Source organism: Pelobates fuscus, chromosome 13 (genome assembly GCF_036172605.1).
Source record: "Pelobates fuscus isolate aPelFus1 chromosome 13, aPelFus1.pri, whole genome shotgun sequence".
In the NCBI taxonomy this organism is placed as follows: domain Eukaryota; kingdom Metazoa; phylum Chordata; class Amphibia; order Anura; family Pelobatidae; genus Pelobates; species Pelobates fuscus.
The window spans coordinates 17,573,643-17,590,692 of NC_086329.1; the positions used below are offsets into that span (position 1 = coordinate 17,573,643).

The following is a 17,050-nucleotide window of genomic DNA, read 5'->3' on the forward strand; positions in this document are numbered from 1 at the left end:
AAGGTAAATTACATCTGTTTGTGTGAAAGTGAAACCAGTTTTTTTTTTCATGCAGGCTCTGTCAATCATAGCCAGGGGAGGTGTGGCTAGGGCTGCATAAACAGAAACAAAGTGATTTAACTCCTAAATGACAGTGAATTGAGCAGTGAAGTTGCAGGGGAATGATCTATACCAGGGGTAGGCAACCTTTTAGCAGCACTGTGCCGATATAGGAGTGTGATGTCCCGTAGCGTGCCGGTCCTATTTTTTTTAAATTGAGGTGTGCATGCTGCAGTATTCTGCTTGTGTTATTTTTACTGTGATTGCTTTGTATCGTTGTATTTGTGCGTATAGGAGCTATTATATTGTATATGTTCATTAGTAGTTTATAGTATCGTGTATGATACATATGAATGTGGGCTGCTTGTGAAATTGTGTGTGGATGGATATGTCACATTGTGTGTTTGGTAGTGTATTGCATATGAGAGGCTGCATGTGGGGTTGTGTACATGTATGTGGATTGTTAGTGGGTTACGTTTGTGAGGATTGTGTGTATGTGTGTGGGCTGTTCGTATTATTTGTATGAGGGGGAGGGTTATTGTGCATTTCTGTGTATATCTAGCAGTGTGGGTGGCTTCCCTGGGTTCCAGTGGGTACCAGGCTGGCCAGGTACAGGTCAAGGACAGGAGCTGCAACAGCAGCTGCGGGCTGCTCTACTACAGATCCGAGATCACTTCCTCTACGTGCTGCAATACATAAATTGAGGATTGTCCTTCACCACCTTTTCGTATTAGCAGATATCTGAAGTTTTACTGGGACTCCTAACAGGCCAGAGCCTGTTTGGCTCTAGCAGCCTTGAGTGCCGTGCAGAGACACCTTGAGTGCCGTGCATGGCACTAGTGCCGTAGGTTGCCTACCCCTGATCTATACACTAAAACTGCTTTATTTAGCTCAAGTCATTTAGGTGACTATAGTGTCCCTTTAATACTATCAATGCTGGATAGAATTGCCTTGTACTCTTGCAGTGGCAAGCTTACTTTAATTGGTTACTTCTAAATTATTTGACTTTTTCCTCATTAGTGTCAGATCAGTCTAACAGTTCTAAACTGCACAGGAAAACAGGAAGGATTTTCTGTTACATAGTTACAAGTTCAGCCTTCCTCACATTTGTTTTGATCCAAAAAAAGGCAAAAAAAAAAAAAAAAACTTCCAATTTTGCAACAAGATATGAAAAAAAAATCCTTCTTGACCCCAGAATAGTAATGAGATTTATCCTTGGATCAAGCAGTTATTACCCTACATTGAAAGATTATATCCTTGAATATTCTGTTTTTGCAAGTATGCATCCAGTAGCTGTTTGAATGTTCCCTTAGAAATGGAGCAGGGATACTCCGTACTATGACAGACACACATTGGGTTGCTCTATATACTAATAAGGGCAAACACCTACTGAACACGCTCCCATATGTGGCCATTCAGCAAGCTCTGGCTTCAACATCTAAAAAAGGGAAAGAAGCATGCCAGGGGCAGAGAGACTGCACGTTCATTCAGTTACAAGCTCCAGAAATCAGTGGAGGTTTAGGGATCAGAGGGTTCGAGGAACGCAGTGCAGTAGAATACAGATCACTGCTGCACACGGCGATCGATGGTCTCATCATATATGTCACAAACAGCCTGGACCAGCGATGGTTAACTAGGGCAGCCCAGATATAGGTAAATGACATTTCCCATAACGCTCAGCCAGCCTCCAGTCTGGATGAGCGTAGTTTAAGGACATCTACAGGGTTATTCACTGAAGTGAGGATTGCAGGGATTCAAAGTAAATTTCAAATGAAAGGCCAAAGTAGCCGAACTGAACGCGTGGCTGACTGGGAGAATTTTTCCAGTTCGACTAATTTAACCTTACTTATTTGAAATGAACTCAAAATTTCCTGCAATTCTAACGTTAGTGAATAAACCTGATTAAGTACAAAGTTTAAACAGAACCGCCTAAAAGCAACAGCATTTAATGAATTTGTCATGTTATTTCTTTTTAACCATTTCATTGCCGCAGTACCATATAAATATAAAATTAAAATAATTCATCCAAAAGCAATTTTTCTGCTGCAACAAATGCAGTAACCGTTTCAAAAAGCGGATCCCCTTTTTATCCATTATTGATCACCTACGACATGATGGTAAAGAGTTTTATTATTGTCACATTTTGACAGATAAACATGCACACTTGTCATTTTGCATCGGTGGAAAACGCAAACCCAGTCCAGCTCTATGTATGCCTGGTGTTTATACAAATACATTCTTGAGTGAAGCGTGGCTATATATGGGTTTGTCTTGTGCGAGATGTACAGTCTACAGGGAAAATTCTAAAATAAATTCTTGGTGGCGAAGGTCAGGTACCCTGTGTGACCCACTGTTTCTCTGGGTGGAACTCCAGTTTTGAATGTTTCACATGGATGCTGTGAGGCAAACATCTGTTTGGACCCCTCGTTGCCATCAGATGCTGGACTCGCTCTGTCCCCAAAAGGTTTCCCGAGATCGGGAATTTGCATACTAATAGTCCGCACGTCATGCACTCGTAGGAGAATTTCTAAGGTGTTGATATCGGTGAATCCGTGTTCCTCCAGGGATCGGCAGGTTCTCTGGACTTGCTCTATGCAAGGAGAAAACGAACAGATTCTCCCACCTGCAAAACAGACAGAAGAGGGTCAGATTAATCTTTCATTCCCACACTGCAGTGCGGCACAAGAGAACCACGGCCTCACTAATTCACAGCCTGCACAAGCTTTGCTGCAACATGTCCTGAAGATTTAATGTTCGCAAGTACAATAATAAATCCCACAAGCAGTGATGGGGAGAGGACAATAAAAAAAAGCAGCAAGCCAGCAGAAATATTATCATAGCAAGGGAGCTAAATTGAAAAACAAATCATATGAAGAAATAATTAAACATTGGTTTATATGCCACGTACAACCTGCACAGTTTTTAATTAAAACATGAAAATGATATAGCTTAGCTTTGGGGAGAAGCTTGCCAGCTGTGTGTATCACTACAAATCAGAAAGATTCAAGAATTTCATTAGAAATGGGCAAATATCCACCGTCTGTTTTTGGCCTGCCATGATGATTGGTTGTAAGCCAATTCACTCAACCCTGATCTAGTGCTTGGCAACGGCTGTGGATGCTGGGAGTTGTAGTGGGGAGCAGCCACGATTTGATGGTTATGTTCCAGCAGTGAGTGAGCTCTTAAACTTACAGTTGCTGTAGTAACGGAGGTCCAAAACAGAGATGTGGGCAGCTTACATTATAATTTGCTTGCAAAGTTCCAAACTAACAGGAGCTTTGTAAATGATTGTACGTCATGTTAGCTGCCCACACGCTCAGCACTAAGACAGTCACATGCAAATTCATTAAGAAAATAAAAAAAAAATCAACAAATATGTAAAGTACATGGATCACCCACCCTTCCCGCCAAACCAGGAAAAAAAAAAAAAAAAGAGAAATAAAATTAAAGCATTGTTTGTGCTGGGAAGACAAACCGCACAGCTCTGCTTCCAGTGTTAACTAAGGAAGATCCCAGGAGGACCTTTAACCCTACTATGAGATGTGTAGGAAATTCTAAGTCATTTAAATTCCAGCACAGAATGAACCCTTTGTCTGCAGAGGATGGGAAGGATTGCACCGAAGATGAAGCGGAATTGCGCATGATCTGGTATCCTCCATGATAAAACGGACTTAACCCTTTAAGGAGCCACTGCCCAGCTATAAAGAGACCACATAAAACAGGACTATGGCCCTAGAAAAAAACGGGCATGCTATGGGATTCTGGATCGCAATTTCCCATGATGCCCCTCTACAAAGATGGCTGCAAGTAAGTAAAAGACTTACTCTGGGTAACTGAAGATATAAAGATGGTCCACGCGAACTCACCCAGTGATACAATCACACAATTAATTCAAAGGACTGTTACACAAACAGCAATTAGAGCATCAAACTATCTGTACAGATTTTGTAAGGGAGCTTTAACACGCTGTTACCTCACTCTCCATAATGTCACCAAAGGCAAATGTTTTCCTACAACGAATTCTAACCAATTTGCATGTGGATTGTCACTAGCTGAAAGAATCAATCATTCCGTATGATCTTTATTTTTTAACAGAGATATGTATGTTTCACAAGTGGGGAAAGTTTCTAACTGCCTCCATATTTTTTTTTATCAAGTCTAATGATCCCTACAGGAGCACTGATTGATCTATAGCACTTAAGCGATATCACCATAAGGACCCAAGCTGTTATCGTTGCAGTCCAGACTATATTAAGGGGACACTTCAGACCCCTAAAGCACTTTAGCTTGCTGAAAAGCATTATGCGTCAAGAGTGTGTCCTCCCCCCCCCCCCCCCCCATTTTACAAAAAGGGCAGATTTCAATAGACATGAACACTTTTATAAATAAACAAACAATATAGTGTTGGGAATTCACCACTGTATTAAAAAAAAAAAGGTTATAAAAAGGTTTAAAAAAAATCAATAAAAAAACAACTTTAAACCCTTACCCAATTCCAGTGCCGAAGTCTCTTGATGCTGGATACGTCCCCTAATCTTCTGACATTAGCACTATCTGGGAACCTCGCACGCATTAGGCCATATGAAAGCATTCACTAAATGTTTTCCTGTGGGGTTTTGTAAGACGTTGGACGTCCTCATGAGTTCTATATATAATACTAATGGTAATTATAAGGATGCTTTTAACCAATGACAGCCCATGGTCATTCAATGGTAATGCCCTGCTGTTGGGAGTTATGGTGGAAGTCTGAGCGTCATAGTAAATATTAAAAGAAATCCGCCATTGATTGAAAGAACACGATTTCTTTCAATATTTGAGGAGGCACACAACCAAAGAAGTTTATATTTATAACCCCTGTGCATGACATCACCCACAGTGTACAAATGTGATCACAGACAGGGATATATGGCCTGCCACTAGGGGAGGCTGTGGAGGTAAGCATGGCCTCCGTCCTCATTCACTCTGGCAATTGCTCTAATTATAGCTGCCGCTTAGAATGGAAGTCATGCGTCATGCAGCGTTGCGGAGGGCTAAACTGGAACACTTAACATGTTCCACGGGGAAAGGATGTGTTTCAAAGTGACCCATCCATAGTGGTAAAAATAATACACTTATCCTGGGAATATTTACAAGGATGAATTAAATAGGCTTTATGAGTATGTAAATATATAAAAATCGAAGAATTATAACCTGGAGGCCTTGCCTATGGGATATTATCAGTAAAAAAAAAGCTGGAATGTGTGGATTTTTGTTAAAATAGAGTGTAAGTGAAGAATTCAGATGCATAGAGATAGTGGGTTTATTTATTAAAATAGGAATTGCAAAGAAATTACATTTTTAGTTTTTAGTCAAAATGGCAACTCACATGTTTCAAGTTTAGGAGTATTGGTCTAAAATGTGCACTTTAATTGTCTGTTCTGCACAATTCACAGCTTAGTGAATAGGCCCCATGTAAGCACTGCATGGGAATGGCTTGAAAGAACAGTGTACAAGGGTACATGAAGGAATAGGAGTTTTAAATAGGGAATAGTTTTAGCTCCACGTAGGTTTGATGGTTGTAAAAAAAACAGGACACAAGGAGTTATCACTAGTATTCGATTTCAAGGAAGGAAGAGGTGTTGGCTATCCTTGGCACACCAGATGTGTGGGCACTAAATATTGGCAGAGCATTGTGGGAAATGCAGTTCACAGATATCTGGAGTGCCCCAGTCAGCCAGAACGTATTAATCGGGACTTTGGCTGATGAGGACGTGAGGTCTGTGGGGTGTAACATGGTGGGTCTCTGGAAGAGGTTACAACATGAAAACGGGAAGAAGGAATTATATGTCTCATCTTCAGAATTAATAATAAAGTCCATGAGCAGGAAAAGGAATGGAGCAATTATAGTTCCACACCGAGCATCCTCTATCATTAATTATTGACCGATTTATTGCATGTCTGAGAATGGCAGTGGGGCTCTGGGAACTTCCTCTCGGTCTATCAGTATCCAGCACGTGTAGGGAGAATGCTGGGATTGCGTGTTAGGCCAAGAATTTCCTTTGTATTTCGGTAAAATGTAAGTTTGTACAGACTGCATTAAACTGGCTCTTTGATGTGGTTTTGTCTAATTGCTTTTTACACGGAACCAGCCATGCAATCGAGCAATGATGGCACTTTAGAGAACATACAGTTTCAACTAATTACAATATGCTAACAGGGCTATCCACTAACGTGAGAATTCAAAGTGAATTTAAAATTCAAGGCAAAAATAGTCGAGCTGGAAAAATGATATAAATCAGATACTTTCAGTTCGGCAACTTTGGCCTTAAATTTGAAATTCACTATAGATTCTCCCTTTTTTTTGAACGAACCTGTAAAATACAAGTATATGTACAGGAAGTGTATTTCTATATTGTCAATATAATATAGACAAAACATACGGCAGCTGCTGTGGTTTGCGTCCAGATCTTGCCTCTCATAACACCACCAAGCCCTTACTGTTAAGCATTCTGGATGACACTTTCATTAACATTAAAATTCACGGACGTGTACACAGCCCACAGCATACATATAGATCAAAGCATTTAAAAAGCGAACATGACTAATAATTAAAATTAAAAAAAAAATCTACATTAAAGGGACACTATAGGCACCAAAAAACAAAAACTTAGTGACACTATAAGCACCTGCAGCCTCACTGCTCAATTGTCTGCCATTTAGGAGTTAAATCACTTTGTTTATACAGCCCTAGCCACACCTCCCTGCATGTGACTTACACAGACTTCATAAACACTTCATGTACAGAGAGATCTAATGTTTAAACTTCCTTTATTGCAAATTCTGTTTAAGTTAGAGTTTCTTATCTCCTGCTCTGTAAACAGCTTGCTAGACCCTGCAGGAGCCTCCTGTAGTGCACCGGTGCCCCCCTAAATGTAAGTATTCAAACTGTTTTAGAACAGTTAGACTTCTTACCAGGTATCACCCAGGAACCTCTCCCTGCCTCCACTACATCAGCCAGAGAGTTAGTAGCGCTCGGTTTGTGCGATGTCCAGCGTTGCAGGTCTTAGTTCATTGGCTGAGAGTGATCAGCTGATGGTTTCAGCCAATGAGCTAGCACTACCCCTCCATCTAATCTCCCTTTCAATCACTGCTCCAATCTCGGTCGTTCGGACCCGGCAGTCAGCACCGAAAAAGCATTCAGAGAAAAGGAGAATAAATCCTCTTCGGATAAAATGTTTGCCTTATCTGAATTGCATTATTATGTAATTTGCTAAATATTTTATAGAACTTTAAAAGAAAACAGAACATATCGGGTTAATAAGGTTATGGGGGATTTTTAATGTTTTATTCAATGTTATAAATTCCAGAGGAGAAGAAATGACTGCGTCATGACATTGATGGGTGCCCTTTAACTGAACAATTCTATTGAAACATTTACTGACACAGCATCCACCCCCCCCCACCCCTCTTTTTTTTTTTTTTTTGGAGCCGACTATTAGTGATAAGGAGAATTCTAGAATGGTATGAAATGATAGGACTGATCGCGCATAGTTACAGTAACCATGCGACTTTTGGCAGGCTACTTCCAATTCCATAAACAGGAAACATGTGACAAGATAGCATCAAAACACCAAAAATTGCACGCGTTTTACCTTGCCAACCATTGTATGGGAGACCGTCTGTGTATTCGTTTTACGTCGGCCACCCACGAGGCAGCTTTTCGGATATTATTAGAGGTCAATGGTTACTATATTGGGAGATCAGAGGTATCACTTGGATATCTGCTCAAATAAAAAGCTAAAAAAAAGTGCTTTACCGCCCAAATGGGTTAAAATAATAGCGTGCAAGAGAACTTAAAGAAGCACGGTCAATTTCCAGGATTTTTTATATTCTGTTTATCCTGTGTTTGTGAGATCTATTTAAAAAAAAATGCACATGTCAAAACACACACTGCTCTGTCTTACAGTGGGAATTTCTATCGAAGTGATAGTATCCCTTTAATTAGAACTCTGGCGCTTTTCATAAAGATAGAATGTTTCTGTAAATCTCAGAAAAGGATGTTATTTACTATCACGTACAAGACCGAGTTTTTGGCAAAATGTGGCAAATGACGGAGGTTAAAGCAGTTTGTTATAACTTTTCAGAGTCAACAACTTGTTGAACGCAGCACAGGTGTCTACAGCACCTCTACGTATGCGCAAGATCAGCTATGACGGATGTTGGAGTCTCCTTGTTTTTTTTCCATCGACATCTGTAACAGATACAATGGCCCTAATGAATAAGTAAAACCTGGGGCTAAGTAAAGACACAAAATTTTGTGATGGGAAAAAAATCCTCTCTATTACATAGCAATATATATTTAATTTGAAAGCCATGAACAGTATTTATTTCACAAAAACTGGAGCATTAATTGTGTGGCAATACACAGAGCTTCCCAAGGGCAAACATATTAAGTGTCACTCTTGCTTTTGTTTGGAAAAAAAAAAGATCTTTGAACTCAACAAATCTAAGTGTTGTGTTTTGTTTAACCCCTTAAGGACACATGACATGTGTGACATGTCACGATTCACTTTTATTCCAGAAGTTTGGTCCTTAAGGGGTTAAAGGACCACTATAGGCACCCAGACCACTTCAGCTCAATGAAGTGGTCTGGGTGCCAGGTCCCCCTAGTCCTAGCTCTGCAGCTGCAAACATAGCAGTTTCAGAGAAACTGCTATGTTTACACAGCAGGGTTAATCCAGCCTCTAGTGGCTGTCTCCCTGAAATCAAACTTATTTGACACTGGACATCATCATGGAGTCCAGCGTCAAAATAGATCCCCATAGGAAAGCATTGAGTAATGCTTTCCTATGGGCAGTTTTGAATGTTCGCGCGCACCTCTGGCCGCGCATGCACATTCGGCTCCACTCGGAAACTGACGTCGATGGAGGAGGAGAGGTCACCAGTGCCGAGGAAGCCCAGCGCTGGATTAAGGTAAGCAAATAAATGTTGAATTAACCATTTATTCGCCGCGGAATACATATTTGTATTCCTAACGCTATAGTGTTCCTTAAATAGACGTTTCCTAGGCAGTCCAGAGAGCTGCTGATAACTAAAGTAACTTTGTATCATGTTCCCCTCTCTCGGAGATGATGTGATATTGTGGTGTATCCACAGACCATCGTACTGAGGCAGCTAAAGAGTTACAATTCATTCCGATTTTGCGTCCAGGTTCAAGAAGACCTGAAAGTTCTATCTTCATCTGTAAAACGCTGTGAATTAAACCACTAAGGGGCTCCAAGCTTTATATTTAGCATGCTGGAGGCAGCAAGACACAGATTGCATTGTAGGCTGCTGGAGGTTTGAAGAACGAGGCAACTCCCGTGTGCATCATCCTGCCCATACCAAACTAAATGTCTGATATCTTTCAACTGTGGCTCTCAGTAACAGAGTCATCTCAAACTCCATAGAATGCAACATGGCTGTCAGCGAGCACATCCCTAGGGGCCTCATGTGCGCGGACAGAATTTGAAAACATCAGCAGCAGCAGCTGTGCCAAAAACCCAATCATTTTCACAGCATGGGGGACATGACATGAGGTCAGGCTTGTGACGGAAGGCAGAGGTACCCTGGGGAAAATTATCACCCCTACGGTGAAGTTACAAGTACAACACCAGCATTTAAACATTAGCGGACACATCATACACCGTGCCCAAAGCAGATAGATGTGTGGGTTTCGATAGGGATGTCCTCTTACTGAGGAGGTTAATCTTTTGTCTCTGCATTTAATCTATATAAATTAGCACACAAAAAAGGGGGGCTCTATATCCACTGCTCAAAATTTTATCAACAGTGTCATACACTAGGTCTAATAACGAAAGTGGTGCGGTCTCCAGAAGAACGGCGTCTCTGGCTACCATTGAATTGAGAAAGATTAAGGTTGAATAAGAGCGTATTGATACAAATAACCGCACTGCAGCCTCCAGTACAAACATAGAAATCACTTTATTAACTTCAAACGAGACGCTAAACAGGGGGTCAGAAAAACAGCAGAGAGCCCAGGACCTATACCTGTAATAATCTATTGAATGAGGGCAAATTTCTGAGTTCGAATCGGCTTATTCAGTAACTTAGTAGTGATTTGCTAAAAACTGCAGCAGCTACATTTCAAATCCCTCCCACTTAGGATGTGATGTCATGTGGAAAGCACCATTTTCAAACTGAACCATACAAGATCTTGTATAGTGTGTACGTCATGCTTCTCCTAAGTGACTATTAGAAGTTATCATAGCTTTTAATAAGAGATATGAACAGCCGGCAAGGTCATTGTAATTAGTGCAGTTTGCTACATGGAGATCATAAATCTGGAGTCCTTTCAGCATAGTATCTTATTCTACCCATAAAGATTTGCACATAGAGGGCGATCGAGTCCAGCACAAACTAAGTTCTGAGATACGTTTTCAGTGGATATAAAACATAAAAGATATTGGAATTAAATATTTCCATTAAAGCTTTAAACAGTACAACTCAGGACACAAAAGAATGTTCCAGGCGCGCATGGAGAGCAGGTGCAACAGCAACTACATTAATCTGACATTTGGTGAGAACCGGGGAGAGAATTACAAAGCCAGACGCATTTTATTCCCCATCTATCCTGCCCACTGTGACTAGTTACGGTGTTTGATAAGGAATTCCCAGCATTACCTCTCCTCTAGCAAAAAAGGTCAGACGCCATAAAGCGGACACAAAAAAAGAGCCCTGTCATTTAACAGGCAGAATAGAGGTGAAACGATGCAACTGATTGGATAGCGGAATCTACTCCTTGTAACAATGGAAAAAAATATATAAAGGAACACCTTACATACACACAAACATGACATACAATATTAATATGTATAGAATAAAGATATAAAGTTATCATAGAAAGGGGAGGGGAAAGGACAGTTTGTACGACTCTGCAACTCAAAGCATTAAGATATTAAACATTAATGAAAGAAACTAAATCTAAAAAAAATAGAATCAATCAAGTCATTAAACGTTTAGTTATTTCCTGCCATTTCAGCTTCCCCAAGGACATTCCAAAATCTAACGTTGTGATGTCACAGCTCTGCTTGGCAGTGACGGCTGTGGCTGCAAGCTCCACGTGTGGTTTGTTTGGGTTTGTGACCTACAGCCGCAGAAAAGGCCTTGTGGCCTACAGGACTCCCCCCTGCCAGTTAGTCTGTGACTGGACAAGCAATGCTATATTGATAAATGAAGGAGGTTTCCAGATACTCCTTACTGCCTGAGATAGAACATGTGCAATACGGAAACCCCTGGGATCTTAAAAGAACACTTGATGACCCCTTCACTAACAGAAAACTGGAGATTATCATGACATTTCCCCACCGATCTATGTTCCACTTACCAGGATCTCAATGAAAGCCTAGCTGGACACCAGCATAGCTATTCAATGCAATCCCACGACGCTAACTTAGGAGTAGAGGGATGTGCAGAAATGTAATTCCCCAAGCAGTCCCTCCTAACTGACACCTGGGGGTACCTGCCCCACCCCTAATGTATCCTGAAGGAGCCTTGTACTGCTGATATTTATTTTTGTAATACGCGGGTGCTTTGAGAAGTAGTTGCCTGATATAAAATTCTAAATAAATAAAAAACATTAAAAAAAAACAAAAAAACACACTAATATTCTCCTGCCTGCTCCACCAACTGTATAGACCTGGGGCTAAAGAACTCCACATGCAAAACTTCAGCCCCAATAGCCACCCCTAGCAATGACTGTACTGCCTGTCTAGCAGCTGTATCCTCTCCAAACCATCATAAATACCTCTGCAACACTCTGTTATCTCACTCAAGTCCCGCCTAAAGCACTTGCAGCCTATCATAGCCATCCAAGTTGGATACAATTATGACTGACAACAAGGAAGTGTTAATTCTGCATCATTCATACTGGTGAGAAGGGGTGGTCCTGGGTGTTGGGGGAGAGCCCCGGTTTAAGTCAATTCGCTCCTAATAGGTTATAAAACTTGTATATAGCCAGAGATACACTTGACCACATAACCTCCACACAGAGTGTATTATGCTGCTTAGAATTAATATATCTATTTTTTTTAACAATCTGAAATAGGGAATGCATGTCATGTACAGCTATGAAATAAATTCTGCAGGAATATATAAAATTAACTGAATTGCATTATGTTTGTGTACAGCTACAAAAAGTGAGGAAAGCCCTGCTCAGACGAGTTTAAATGAACACTCACTTTAGAGCTGGAATGCAGCATTAGGTCACTGGCTCCCCTCTCTCCAAAGATTGAAGGTGATTTTCCTTACATTTTCTCCCCCACCACAATGGTCTCGCTTTGGCACGCCCCACATGGCGTCATGTCTGAGATCATCCTGTAAGAAACTGCGTGGAGACACTGAACGCCAGTGCTGCACGCTATGCAGCACTGACACAGGAAGCACCTCTTGTGGCAGTCTGAGTGACTGCCACTGGAGGTGTAACTAGCCAACAATGTAAACACTGCGTTTTCTCTCAAAAGGCAGATATGGCTGCAGAGACAAGCTATAGACACCAGAACCACTGCGTTAAGCTATAGTGGCTCTAGGGACTATAGTGTCCCTTTAAGATAACAAACGGCCCCAGGAGGGGAACTCCTGTTATATTTAATGCATGGGTTTGTTTTGCTTTTTTTTAAAGGGTTGAATGTTTTTACAGAGCTTTTCTTTCCTTCCTCCTTTAGATTCTCGGAAATTGTCTTTGAAAGTGACTAAAAACTAGCATAGCAATCTGCTGGTCAGTGTATGTATAATAATATATAGTAACATTCTGCTCTTTAAAACCTCAACTTGTACCCTAACGCCAAGTAGGATGATGGCTATATCTGGGGAGGGCAAGGTGAGATGAACATGTAAAACATCATACCTTTATGTTTTCCAATAGCTGGAATAAGAAATTGCAAATTAATTGTAAGAGGTAACGGTTTGTTGATTTACCAACAGCAATAAAGAGGAAACGATCTGACATTAGGTTTAAAAAGAATAATTGAGATATACACCTAACTGTGTACTCCAAGCACCATAGGCAGTACAGCGACTATAGCACCACACACAACTTGGGTTTAATTAAAGAGTATCACGTCATCTATACACGTTAGCTGGGTGTAAGCAAATGTATAGATTTTAATTTAAAGGAATACAAACATGTATTCCTACAGTCAGAGTATCCATTTAAAAAAAATTAAAATGTAACTTATTTTTATTCCCCCAGCATGTCAGTTTTGCTGCCACCGTCCTGCCTCTGCTGGTTAAGATTATCAATCCTGAAGATCTCAGCCAATCCAGTGCTTACCCATAGTCAAGCATTGGGAGGCTAGTGGGAAGACGTGGCAAATGCCGTGATGTGCAAATCAGCATCTCCTCATAGAGATGCAGTGAATCAATACATTGCTATTGGGAGCAATGTCTCCATGCAGAGTGTAGAGACGCTAAATGTCGGTCCTGCAAAATCTGTGGGACCTCACACAGGAAATCCCTCTAGTGGCGGTCCATGTGACTTCCACTAGAGTAAACACTGCCTTTTTTTCAGAATAGGTAAGATTTACAAAGCTAAGGCTGCAGGGACAGGCTCTTTGCTCCACAACCCCCACATTAAGCTTTGGTCTCTTTCCACAACTGTATCAGTCCTCACAGAGAGGTCTAAGCCAGGATTGAGAATACAGAGGAGAGAAGGGAACACACACCTACAGACAGTTCAGTAGCTACACTATCAAAGAGCGACACTCCCAGTAATATGTTCTCTCTCTTGTAAGGGGAGTAAAGGATGTCCACTGTTGTCAGTGTCCTGGCTGTGATTGGGTTGGCATTATTAAGGAAGATTGTTCTGCATAGGAAGGTGTCCCAGGGTCCATCACATCAGAAAGGGAGAGACAACAAGGTAGAACCAGAAGGCGAATGTTATCATATTGAGTGACACCTATGGACCCTCGGAGAACGGTGGTACTCTAGCAAGAAGCAGAAGGTAAAAGTATAACCGTTCCCAACGATATTTACTACCTTGGCATTACTGCTTCGTTTTAGAGAGATCAGCGTACTCTTGTCTGTGCAAGAACAGATTTTTAATAGATTAACAAAAAACAGGTCTCAAAAATAGATCTCTGCCAGCACTTTAAGCTGCCTCGACCCCTCTGCTGTGGCTTGGCTAACGTAGTAGTGGACTTCCAAAATCCTGAACGTGTCTGAAGAGCACCAGATTGTTACAAATTGCTCAAAAAAGAGGTTAAAAAAAAAATCAGGGCAGTCAACATCTACAGATTAAGCACCATAGTCACCTCTGTTCATTGTAGTGTTTATAACACAGACCGCCCCTTTAATCAAGTACTGTACCAACGCTAAGACCAGTGAAGACTCATTTTGGCACCCCAGATATTGGCTAATGTTTCCTAGGATGCCGACCAATAAAGTCACCCAATCACTATCTCAATGAAGGGTCTCAGAATTTTAATGTAAAACATTGCCGTTTTGTTACAATGTTTACATTAAAAAGTTAATGCGATTTTTACATTTAACGATTAAGCTCTAGTGTCACATTGCTGTTTTAGCAAAAGAACACTCCGTTCCCTAAAGTATTTCAGCTTGCGGATGTGTAGGGATTAACTGCAGGTTCCATTTGTCTTATTTTATAAAAGTGCTGATTTGAAGTGAATTCACCACGTTTATAAATCCCATTAGTTGTACCTTCCTGACTGGCATTCGGATTGCTTTTAATAGTCGTTCGAAACCAAAGCCAGTGTTACTCACAGAGAAGCAGTGGGTTTAAATCTTCTCTGTGAAAAATATTAAAGGAACACTATAGTCACCTAAATTACTTTAGCTAAATAAAGCAGTTTTAGTGTATAGATCATTCCCCTGCAATTTCACTGCTCAATTCACTGTCATTTAGGAGTTAAATCACTTTGTTTCTGTTTATGCAGCCCTAGCCACACCTCCCCTGGCTATGATTGACAGAGTCTGCATGAAAAAAAAAACTGGATTTACTTTCAAACAGATGTAATTTACCTTAAATAATTGTATCTCAATCTCTAAATTGAACTTTAATCACATACAGGAGGCTCTTGCAGGGTCTAGCAAGCTATTAACATAGCAGGGGATAGGAAAATCTTAATTAAACAGAACTTGCAATAAAGAAAGCCTAAATAGGGCTCTCTTTACAGGAAGTGTTTATGGAAGGCTGTGCAAGTCACATGCAGGGAGGTGTGACTAGGGTTCATAAACAAAGGGATTTAACTCCTAAATGGCAGAGGATTGAGCAGTGAGGCTGCAGGGGCATGTTCTATACACCAAAACTGCTTCATTAAGCTAAAGTTGTTCAGGTGACTATAGTGTCCCTTTAAATGCTGGATAGTAGCAGTTGCGGCATTATGTGAAGCATCGCTATTGGACCAGAGATCACCAACCTCAATGTTCTTAGTGTGGGAAAAGTGGGATGCAGGGACGTTCTAAATCTAAAAACCAGGAGGAGCAGTGTTATTTATCTTTAATGTTGGAGTGTTCATTTAATCGTGGAAAGCTCATACCCAAATACATAAAGGCCGCTGCATTCACTCTATATTTTACATTCTACAGCTCTGTCCTTTTAAAAAACATAATTTGGCGACCTTGCAGAGTGAAACTGAGAAAAAACTATGACTGTCACGTTGAGCGCTCCTTTGGGAGCACAGACTTGCCGAGGCAGCTTTCAGAGAATCTGCTGTAATTTTATGCTGGGAGGGACAGTTTATAGATTATATTATCCAGCATTACTGGGGACCATGTAACAGGAATCTAACAGTGCCAATAACAGACGAGTCTCAGGCAATGCACGCTTTGTCCACTTTCTAACCTTTTTCCTCTGGTCATTTTTTCCAATATGATGCATGCCCTTCTGGCAAACATAAATCATAAGTCATATTGTGATCCCCATATAAATCGTCTCATAATAAAACAAGACCTAATCTATGCAAATAACCGATCATTAAAAGGACACCAGGCAAGAAGTGGCCTCCGTTCTAATGATTTATAAGATAATGCATTTTAAAAAAGTAAAATAAAAGAATTCAGTCCTGGATGAGGCACGTAAAGAGAAATACTTCCTATTTGCCTACTGAAAAATACATATAGAATTTAATTAAAGGGGCATTTATATTTGCAAAGGGTCATATTTTCAGAGATGATTGTGAACAGCAAGGCGTTGAGAATCACTTAGAGCTAAGAATATTTGTAAAAGAAGATGCAGTTCTAAGCCTGCCCCCCTTCGGGATGTCCGGCAGTCAGGAATGTCAGCTCTGGGTTGATGGTGTTAATTTTGGCTAAGTTTTGCACGGGGTGTCTGCACGCTGCACAGACAACTTGGACCAAACTCTTACTACTCCCAGGAGAGAGATAGCAGAGCTGCGGTTCTGCCGTTAGCCAAATAAACAGTGAATTAACCTGCTGTGTACAATTTTTGGGTTAAGAGTCTGTTCCTCTTGAGAAGGCATTTCAGCCTGCGAAGCATAATTTTTCACATTATTTTTTAATGCATAATCATTATATTCATTCAAAAATAGGAATAATTTTTATAAGTATTTTCAATTTAATAAAATACTCTTTGTTGAGAAGACAAATTATGCTCAAATCTCAGGATTAGGAAACAGGTGATACAACAAAAGCCAATGTCAGTCACTGACTGAAGATGTGTATGTAAAATACGTAATCTCGCAAAACAATTGTACGGCTTCAGTCACTCAGCAGGGAAATTCCAATGTTTGCTTCGGGTTAAAAAACTTTCTAAATATGTAAAGTTAAAATAATATATATATATTTTTTTAAGGTACATATACAGTGACATTACTAAGCAGACGCCGAAAATATGCTTAAAGAAACACTATAGTCACCTAAATTACTTTAGCTAAATAAAGCAGTTTTAGTGTATAGATCATTCCCCTGCAATTTCACTGCTCAATTCACTGTCATTTAGGAGTTAAATCACTTTGTTTCTGTTTATGCAGCCCTAGCCACACCTCCCCTGGCTATG

At 40.5% G+C, this 17,050-nt stretch overlaps 1 protein-coding gene across 1 annotated transcript in view; it reads right to left on the reverse strand.

The window, feature by feature from the left end:
- Positions 1-2,066: 2,066 nt before the first annotated feature.
- The window catches only part of TRMT61A (tRNA methyltransferase 61A), a 44,746-nt gene continuing 29,762 nt past the window's right edge, over positions 2,067-17,050 (reverse strand). The window contains exon 4 of the mRNA XM_063440507.1: positions 2,067-2,662. Within this exon, the coding sequence (XP_063296577.1) occupies positions 2,343-2,662 (320 nt within the window). The 3' untranslated portion in view covers positions 2,067-2,342. The remainder of the gene's footprint in view (positions 2,663-17,050) is intronic.